Consider the following 10,661-nt stretch of genomic DNA (forward strand, 5'->3'; position numbering starts at 1 on the left):
AAAAAGTTATTTTTGTTCTATAAAGAAGCAACAAAAATTCAGGATATCATCAACAGGCTGATCTAGCCTCAACAATGCCAGAGAGCTCTGCTCTCCCCCAAACTCCTCTCACATCCCAGGGATAACGCCGATGCCTGCCAGCCTTGTGTGCTGAGCTGACCCTGCGAGGCCTGGCGGGGCAGAAACAATGCTGGGCTCCCACAGGCATGCTGAACTAGCACAAAGATTTTATTGAACGAGGCACTAAAAATTGCTTCACCAGCCACACTCGTCATCCATGAAAGTTATCACAGGCGGCCTGAGCGAGCACGCTCACAACCACCACAGACTCAGGGACACTGGAGGTTATCGGTGAAGCTTCAGCAGCCCAGAGGATGAGACGCCAGCAAGAGTCACTGGAAGGCCCAGCAGCACAAACGGCTCCTCTAACACCTCAGATGAGTCTCCCATCCGCACGTGGAAGGGGAAGCACCACACATGCCAGCAAACCGCGTGAGGAATACACGGGAGAAAGGTCAAACACCAGGAGCGAGCTCTGGCGCAAACACTTCTGACACCAGCTAGACAGCCAGCATTTGTGGCGATATGGGACTTCAGCAGGCACCTGGGTCCAGAGTAGCCCTGGGCATTACACGCTCGCTTTCTCAATAGGCAAACTCACCCGGCTGCGGTCAGGCCCTGCAGACCACCGCCCCTCCAGTCCCCCACCCCGGCGACTCACTCACCGAAGTACTCCTTCTTCATGTGCATCTCCAGCTCCTTCTCCAGCTCCAGCGTCAGCGCCTCCAGCCGCCTCTCCGCCTGGCTGGGGCCGCTCTCCCGGCACGGCGTCACCTGGTAGGGCAGCTTGAATTTGGGAGCCGAAGCGGAGCCTTTGGTCGGGCTGTAGGCGTAGGGGGGCGCCTCGGGGACGGCGGCCGGGTGCTGCTGGTCGTGCCGCGGCGGGGACTGGGCATGGATCTTGTGGTAGACGTCCCCCAGCTCGGGCACGGCGCCGTCCTCCTGCAGGCCGGGCCCCAGCAGGGAGGAGCGGGGCGAGGGCAGCTGCAGTTCGGGGTAGGCGCTCATGGAGCCCCGGGAGCTCCGCGAACTCTGGCTGGAGATGCTGGAGCGGGGGCTGACCACGGCGGGGCCCGGCGCGCCGCGGCTCTCGGGGCCGCAGAGGCTGGAGCGGGGGCTGGCCAGGGCGAGCCCGGCGCTGCCCGCCCCCTCCGGCTCGGCGCTGCCGGGCGGGCCGTACCTGGAGTCCGAGTAGCTAGAGCGGGGGCTGGTGGTGCAGGAGTACTGGCTGGCGGTGCTAGAGCGGGGGCTGGAGTGGCGCTGGTCGTAACCCATGCTGATGCCGCTGGTGCGGTTGCTGCTGGGCTTACTGCCGCTGCCGTCGTAACTGGTGAGGCTGGCGCGGGGGCTGGAGTGCTTGCTGGTATCGCTGGCCGTACTGGCGTAGCTGGAGCGGGGACTGAGAGCCGCGCCGTCGTACTGCACCAGGCTGGCGCGGGGGCTGCCGTACTTGTCCTGGCCGGGCACCACCAGGCTAGAACGGGGGCTGGAGAACTTCTCGTAGGGCAGCGCGGCCGCGCCGCCCAGGCTGGAGCGCGGGCTGGAGAACTTGCCGTGCTCGGCGACGGGGCCCGGCGAGGAAGCGGCCAGGCTGGCCCGCGGGCTAGCGGCGCCGTACTTGCCGTCCGGGCCGCCGGGCGCCCGCGCGCCGCACTTGGCCACGTAGCCGCCCTCGTAGGCGCTGCCCGCGGCGTAGCGGTAGCCCTCGGCCGAGTAGCGCTTCCCCTTGTCGGCAAAGCCGCTGTAGCAGGGCAGCGCCACCTCGGAGCGGGTGCACATCCCCTCCTCGCAGCACGGCGGCCCCGCGGCCGGCGGCGGCTCGGCGGTGGCGCGGCCGTTGGCGGCGCGGAGCGGGGCGGCCGGCGCCGCGGGCGGGTACGCTTTGCCGCAGGGGGCGGCGGCGGGGAAGGTTTCGGCGGGCGGCGGCGCGGCGGTGCCGTTCATCTTCCGGCCCCGCTGCTCCGCCGTCATGTGGGCGGCGATGACCCGCTTGGTCTCCTCCAGGTCGGGGTGCAGCGCCAGGTCCCGGCGGCCGCCCCGGCCGTATGGACCCTCTGGGCAGGGCTCGTAGAGGGACAGATCCTCCATGAACTTGGTGGCCTTCAGTGCTATGTCCTCCTCGTACTTCTCCATGCTCGGCCGGCGCCCGGCGGCGCGGGGCGGGGGAGGGACGGCGAACTCTCTGCGAAGGCACAGCCCGGAGCAGGGGGAGGGAAAAAAAAAAAAAAAAAAGCCACGAAAAAATAAACCGAAAAAACACCTTAAAAGAAAGCGCCTTCCTGCGGTCCTGGCGGGGCAGCGGCGGGACGCAGCTCCTTCTCTGGAGGGCGGCTCGGCGGCGAGCGGGTGAGGCGGCAATCACCTCGGCGGCATCCCCGCGGTGCGGCCGGGCTACCCGGCGGAGCGCGGAGAGCGGAGACGAGGAGCCCCTGTGTCACTTTCCAGCCTTAAATAAGTTGCTCAGTCCAGTCAATGGCGCGCTGCGCGGAGGAATTTGCGCTCGGCGGCTCCCTGCCCCCGCCGCCCCCGGCCGGCCGCCCCGCGGCGGGGCCGCGGCCCAGCCCGCACCCCCGGGCGGGGGGCGATAGGCGGCGGCCGGCCCGGAGGGGCTTTGCGGCGCGGCGAGCGGAGCGCGGGGCGCGGCGAGGCAGGGACTCCTTTGTGTGGGGCAGGAATGCGAGGAAGGAGACTGGGCGCTGCGTCCCGCTGGAATGTAGTTAATGCCGGAGCCAAACAATGATTTTCACCGAGTCAGTCAGGGAGAGGGCGGCCGCGGCGCTGCTCGGCGGCGGGGCCGGCAGCTCCCCTCCCCTCCGCCCGCTCTCCTCCTCGGTCAGTGCTCACCGAGCCCTACCCGGGGCTGGCGGGCGGTGCCGCTGCTCGCCGCGGAGTGGGAGGCGGCGGGGCTGTCACCGCGCCCCGGGCCGCCACCGGGCGGGAAGCCGGGGTCTGAGGGGAAAGAACCCTCGCGCGGGTACTCAGCGGAGCACCATGAGGGAAGCCGTGCTCGTGAGAGGTCTGGGTCTGTCAGGGAGGGAGGAAGGCGCTGAGCAACCGCCCCGGGTTCCCGCCTTCTGGGGGGCTCTGCCGCTCGCGCCCCTGACTGGAACTTTCCGGCGGGACCGGCGGGAGGGGGCAGCGCGCGCCCGCCCTCCCGCCGCGGCCGGGAGCGCCCAGTCAGGCAACCGGCCCCTCGGTGGCGTCTGCAGGGGGTACCCAGCAAATGGCTCGCACCTGTGCAAAATCCCCAGAACCGGCCAGGTGACTCCGCTGAAGGACCCGTGCTTTAGCACGGCAGCTGACAATTATTTGCAGTTATTTATTTAGCCTTAAAAAAAAAAAAGGCAGCACTAAGACATGTGACAAACATATTGTGGCCTAAAGCAATCTGTGAGTTGAGGCGAGTTTAAGAAAGCACGCTACTGTCAGCGTAACTGCGCAAGAGCTTCATCTGTTGATTCAGTAACAAGACACAGCGCTGCTTGCCGTTCCCCTCTGTATGCACGTGAAAAAGACCGTCAGAAAACACCACCTCCGCAACGGCTACTGAACTGAGGCCTCTGATAGGAGACTGTAGTCTACGGTTGTGGTTTTGGTTTTTTGCCACTAAACTGGGCATCCCTGACGGTCATTTGTGTTGATGGCAGAAATGCTAACGAAGCCCTAGCAATAGGTACCTGAGCAGTGCACTTACGCTGCTGAGCACCCTGCGAGGAGAGCAATACGTTGCGAGTTTGAGCTGTAGGCACTCTGCCGTGCCAAGAACATTTTATCCTGTTATCATACCTAATTAAACATTAAATGCAACTGTGTACTCAAAAATGTCCGCAGCTGCAGAGGGCAATTGATTGGCAATCTGTTTGCTTGCGTGTGCAGGGGCGGCAAGCAAAAAAACCCAAACCAACAAACCACATAAAATGTGCAGAGCAAGACCTGAAAAGCTTACATATTAGACGTGGGAGAGGTAGTCCAGTGTCAATGTGACCATACGCATGCAAACGCAGCCAATCCTGGGAGTAAAGTGCTCTTTCCTACTATGTGTTCACATCTCTCATTACACTTTCTGCCCATCTCCCGAGCAAGCTGTTGCCATGTGCTTCTGCAGCTTACTACTGGTGCACCAGTAGCGTACTGTACAAGTGTACTGGTGCAGGGCCTCCAGTCATACTGGTGGGGCCCGTACTAGGATGATCTATCCTGTTACCAACTTTGAACTACTTACAGCCAATTTTTATAAGGTTGTCTTCCTGAGAAACCAGGAGAGGCTCATGCACAACGTGGGAACTTGGTCCATCAGAATACATGTAAAGAAAAATTAATTTACTTTTTTTGTTTTTAGATAAAAAACTTTACAACATTAGGTAACTTTACTAGTAATGTAACAGAGCAGGTAGGACATACTTGGGGGGGGCTGCCTGTGTGCTCATGCAAGGAAGTATTCTGAGCAGCTGTCTTTACAGGAGGAACTGCAGAGCTGACGCCGTGTGAGGTCAGAAGCACAAGCTACAGCAGGAGCTTGCTGTCCTTCTGAGCCACAATCTGCCCTTGTTCTGCCTTTTGAGGCAGCACGGTTCTGTGCTGCTTCTGCTGCCAGCAGGTAGCAAGTTTCCACGGTAAGCCCCTTGCTACGTAAGTCGTTAAAGCACGTGCTTTGCTGAGTATGAACTCATGGGAAAAACATACTCGGGACTGAGAGAATCCGGTGAATCTAAGGAAACAGCCCCTTTTAGTAAACAATGTGGATCAAATGATAAGAATCACTTACTTCTACTGTTGAAAGCTTATGCTCAGTAAGTAAATCCTCAAAGCCAGGCCCAGCTGAGCCTGCTGCAGCCCTGGGCCGGAGTATCCCTGCAGAGCGTTCCCCTCTCGGCCCTGCTGCGAGGTCAGTCCGACAGACCCGCTCTTCACCAGTAAATCGTACTTCTGTCATACACATAATGAACATAACATCTACGCTGTAGCCACAGATGTAGCCCACATGGGTGAAATAAATATGTTTGCAGTGGTACATAGCCCACTCAAGCACCGCTGCATTTCTCGTAGAGGGGCGCATGTGCTGGGCTGTGCAGACACAAAGTGTAGAGTTAAAGCTGAGGTTGCTGTAATAAGTAGCCCCATCATTCTCCTTGATGTTATATATAAGAAAACCCAAAGTACTGGGCAATTACAGCTTGACAATCCTGACGTGTTTTTCTCCCCGCTTTATTTTAAATAGATTTGCTTAATTTTAACCATCGATAGTAAAATATGTATATTGCAAAACGACTCACACTTGCGCAACTAAGAGCACAAGAGCTGTCACAGAGTATTATAAAACCTGAACTTCATTTCTTAATTTGGTGTGGTAATCCTTACACCTGATTTTAAATTATATCAGTAAATCAGATATTAAGGAAAGCCAGCTGCTTCTGTTAAATAAACCCCTTTGTCTAAGACTTAAAGGGAGCAAAAAAAAAAAAAAGCCAGGTGGAGTTATTGATCTGTGAATATCAGCTGGCTGGGCCTCACAGGCAGCGCACTCCTGTTTCTTCTGATTGCCAGTGCCTTCAAGGAAACGCTGCCCCAGCGTTGTCTGCCTGAGTTGCAAACAGTTTATTACCAACAAAGCAGAGAATCTGTAAATGTAACAATTCACCGGTGAAACCTCAACCCCATTGAAGACAATGGCAGAAATCCCACTGCCTTGTGTTGCGGTGTATGTTGTATCAGACATGGCTTTACTGACACAGTGCAGGAGGGAGTTCTTTGTCCCACTTAATTTAACAAGTTGAAGCTGCTCCACAGATTTCCTTATTGATTTGGATGCTGCCTGATTTTTTGCAATTTCCCTCCTTGTCTCCAACATTAAGAAAACAAATTATACCTTTAAGTCTACAAGCCAAATAAGACTTGTAATTAGTCAGGGATTTACTGTTCTGATTCCTAGTTTTAAAATTTATCAGCTTCTTGGTGAGGAATGTAATAATTATTCTTTTTCCTTACTCAGTTCTGTTTTAAGCCTGATTTAAAAAAAAAAAGAAACAACCCAAAAAACTTGTGAAAATCATAAAAAATTATGCTGAGGAATGCTTTTACTTTGGGAGGGGAGGACTGAAGTTTTTATTTTCTTTGAAGTGGTAACTGTATTGTGTTTTATATTGCTTTGTTTTGCTTGTTTGGGTCCTGTATGTTAATTTGTATTGTGATAACTTTAAGTATAAGCAAGCTTTTTGGAATATGAAGTTGGGATATTAATATATATTTAGACTTGGGTGATTTGTTTGCAAATCACCTTGCTCTGACATGTTTTTAAAAATACTCATTTGCAATTGAGCAAAGCTTTTAAAAATTGAGTTATTGAATGTGTTTTAGGGCACCATCTTCTGGTAGACAGAACACATTGTATTTGAATGGCTACCTTTGCTAGGCACAGCTATTTAAAATATTTTTGACTAACACTGCTCTGCAGGCTTACAGGTAATTTCTCATTCTAAATCTGCAATAAAACACTATTTAACATTTTTTACATTCTTCTTGTTCATTGCAAATGCAGCTATTCACAGTGCTGCACAAATCTAACTAGGGACAGACCCTGTAAAATTCCAGTCACAACAGGCACTTTGTGAACATACTATATTAGACAGACAACATATGTCCAAGCACTTACGATTAATACACCATTTATGTATCTTCTTTCTTTTATAGTTTCATCTTCCACTTCTCTTACATATTTCAGATAATAACACTTCTGGCCAAAGCAGTTTATTGGCTCATACTTCGGAGACTGCACATGGCCATAGACATACTTCCTTACAGTCACAGGACATAACCACTGTATATTCAAACACAATCAGTTAGCTTAATAGCAGCCACTCCATTTGCATAAATACATAATTTAGTTGGCCAGCTCAGTTAGCAGTGCACCTGCTTAGTACTTTTAAGGAGATCTTGGGTTATATAGCTTCTTATTTCGGAGACTTGGAAATATAAAACCAGACTTGGGACTCTACAGAGCTAAAATTTATCTTGATGTGATAAAATGAAAGTCCTGATTACAATACTGCAAACCATCATCCAGCAAAGAAATCAGATAGCATTAGTGCATTTAAAAAAAACAGACACTGCATGAGGGCCAGACTGCTATACGCATGACCCCCTATTCTCTGCCGGTGAAAAGTACCAGGCTAACTGTATGCACCTCTTTACACCCATTGCAGAAATGAGGCAGACTATGAGCACTGACCTTCCGACCTGACAATACAACGCACTTCAGCTATGGTGAGAAGGATCATTTCAGAAGAAAGAGGACATTGGTTTGCTGAGAACACCAGTTACATTTACATGTCATGGTATTTTCCTTATAAAATGGTATTACAGAGATAACACTTGTTAACTGAAAATAATGAACAAATTTGCAAGAAGTACAGAGCTGTTCCATAAGTTATGGAACTAATGAAGGCTGTTCTCCTACAGGTCTGTATTCAGCATCCTTTACATTCTCCAGCTTGTAACCTCCTCTCCAAATCCCCAGTAATGCTGCAGTCCTGTCACCCCCTTTGTCCCATAGACCTCCCCTACTGCCACAGGACTTACCCCAGTCCTCAGCCACTGTATGCAGTACCTCCAGGTTCTTCCCACCATATTCACCTACATCCTTCAAGAGACTTGTCAGTGCTCTTCCATCTCTGGCACTCCTCTATAACATCTCCAAGGTCCACCTGCATACAGCCTTCTCTCTGTCCCCTTCGTAATATCCACAGCTCCTAGCAGCTTCCTAAGCTTCTAGCTAGGTATTTTAGCCACCCTCTTTTCCCCAGCACACTCCTGCTACCTCCAGTTATCACCGGTTAGATGCACAAAACGCAGCGAACTGCCATATGGACTTGCATACAGACCCACCAGCAGGTAGGCGTGTAAGTACCACACCTTAAAAATGCTAAGTGCTACCGCAGAAGCACTTCCGTGGGTCTCTCTCTCCCCTTATCTACAGCCACTTGTAGAATTGCAGTAGTTTTGAGATCACTGATGTAATTGCTTAGTGTTTGCAAGTAGCTTCAAATGTTGCTGGAGAAGACTGGCAGAGCAATTCCATAAGTATCTTTTCTTTAGGAAATGATACTGAAAATGTCCCACTTTTTCTCATGTGAATGAAGAAGTATGCTGATGAGAAAGATAATTACATGTATCTAAACAGCCATTTTCTTCCGAAGAAGAAATATGAACAAATCTCAAGCTATATCTAGGAGGACATTTATTTACTTCATCTTATTCCTCCCTTAAAGAAGAATCAAGGCCTCCAAATCAAAGCATTAAATTGCCTCCCCCCACCCATTCCTTTGTCTGTAGGTATATGTTCTCTGTAATCATTCTACTTAGACACTAGCCCAGAAATAATCTCAGACAAGCAAAAAACAGATGACTGACTTGTTTAAGATTTCGTGTACTATTTTGATTCTAGTTTCTGCTTTCTTGCATGCTCAGTATTTTAGATGCACAAAATTGGAGGCTTCTTGTCCTTACAGCTGCAAAGAGAAGAAAGAAAATATCTCTACCTATAGGGACAGAAACAGAACACGGGGGAAAAAACAAATCTGTTTTCCTTAATTCAGTGTTTACTCACTTTTCTAATCCAAATTTAAAATTTGGAGACAGTAGAGATAAGGCTTGAAGTAGATATCAATGGTATATATGAACTGAACACAAGCCTGTTTTATCTTCTGGGATCTAATAAATGGTTAGCAAGAGGTCTTTTTTGTAAAGGTCAGAACTTGAAATGGCACATCAATCAGCTTGCCAGCTGTCAGAGTCAACAGGCCAGGAAAGCATGCATCTCTCTCTGTGGTTCAACAATGAAATGGTTTCATAAAGTAAAATTAAAATGTCACATAGAACTACTACAAACATTAAATCGTTATCTACAGGTTAAAGTTGCTCTTTAGGAAATGGGCTGGTACAAGTCTGTCTGTCATCATGGCCCCAAAAGTTCTTTATCCTGAATGGTTATCAATTGCCCCTGAAGGGCGATTCTCTAGATGCTTTGAGAATCTGATAGGTTGCACTTCTGCCTTTTTTTTTAAACAATAAATTGAGGGAAAGTTGTTATAAATTTCTTCACCATAAGTCAGAGCAGCTTAATGATCTCTAGTTAAATGCTGTGTATCAATGGCAGTCAATATTCCTTTTCATACTCCACTGCAGAAAAGGGATATTGAACTAACAGTGTACAAAGACAGATACTAGATACACTCTCAGCTGCGTTCAACTACGCTAAAGTATTCCACTATTTCTCTTGTTCTTTTCATACACGGCACTCAAATTCACTAAGTAAATAAAAAATACACGCATCAAGAATGGTTACTGTGACAAGCAGCCAGAAAAGCTTATCTGCATTACAGAAATTTGCATCAGTATATGTAAACAACTAGAGAACACTGTGTGACAGAAGAGCCAATTTGTATCACTGCAAATAGCAATTTGTAGACTGATTTAATGAGCCTGGCTCAAAAATTGTTAGCGAAAACAGAGCCTACATCAGGTTTGCCAAGCTAAGAAACTGGGAAGAATTTCTCCTCCATTTTGACATTTAAATCTTGTGTCTTCCAACTACACTTCCTTCCGTATCAATATTACTGCTATTACTGCTATTAGGAGTTGAACAAATTGTCAGTTGAAAAGTGGCTGCCTTTTTTTTTTTTTTTAAATTACTTCAAAGCTTAATAAATGCTGTGATTTATAATTTGGTCTCAAGGGCAAGAGAAGATTTAAGTTGGAAAATTCTACATTAATACAATGTTGGTGACTAGTAGCCAATTAAGGACATTCATACTCCATCAGTTCTGAAGTGTTTTTTCCTTTAGCACAGAAGCAGTTTGCATTTTTAGTTGTTCATTCAGTATTGCCAAACCTAACAAGAACCAAACAGAACAACTGACAGTGTATGAACAGCCTGTCTTATGTTGTATAGAAGCAGCCTGTGTCAAGAAAATATATTTAAAATAATTTACCTTAAAGTATTTTACAGGAAGCACCTAGGAGCATTTTTTGGCCACCTAACTACTTACTACCCAGACAAGAGCAGAAAAATTACACCTCTCAAATACATCAAGATGCAATTGCTTATGTAGTTAAATTCTAGACTACCTTTTATACTACAAACCAAATGATAATGTATCGTTAAAATTACTTAATGCTTCTCTAAAACCAGTATCCTGCAGTGGTGCCCCTCTATCCAAGATACAATGCCTGGTTAATTCTGAACATTTTTGCAATCTGGCCTTATTGACAGAGCTGTCTACTGGTCTGAAAAACTAGTATGCGTATCTTCTCGGACAGCAGCATCCCAAATACTTTAAGAAACCATTTGAGTACTGTCATCTTATGCTGTTAACACTAGTAACTTACGGAGTAGAAGCCAGTGAGACTGAATAGCTCCCCTTGCCTTTCACCCCCAAATCTGTTGGTGTTGCATTGTCTATTCAGCTCATATACCACTCAACTTCCAGTCATGAACACTGTCAACTTCAATAAAATTAATGCAGTAAAGTTACCAGAATTATAGTATCTACTGTTAAAATAATCAAAGAAGTGTCAGAAAGCTAAATTCTTGTATACCAACTAGT

General features: G+C 49.1%; 1 protein-coding gene across 1 annotated transcript in view; it reads right to left on the bottom strand.

The window, feature by feature from the left end:
* WTIP (WT1 interacting protein) overlaps window positions 1-3,379 on the bottom strand; it is a gene marked incomplete at its 3' end in the record, with an annotated part of 84,329 nt that extends 80,950 nt beyond the window's left edge. The window contains exon 1 of the mRNA XM_082005864.1: window positions 726-3,379. Within this exon, the coding sequence (XP_081861990.1) occupies window positions 726-2,193 (1,468 nt within the window). The 5' untranslated portion in view covers window positions 2,194-3,379. The remainder of the gene's footprint in view (window positions 1-725) is intronic.
* Between the last annotated feature and the right edge of the window lie 7,282 nt (window positions 3,380-10,661).

The sequence above is a fragment of the Phaethon aethereus genome (genome assembly GCF_964289735.1).
Source record: "Phaethon aethereus genome assembly, chromosome: 13".
Lineage (NCBI taxonomy): Eukaryota > Metazoa > Chordata > Aves > Phaethontiformes > Phaethontidae > Phaethon > Phaethon aethereus.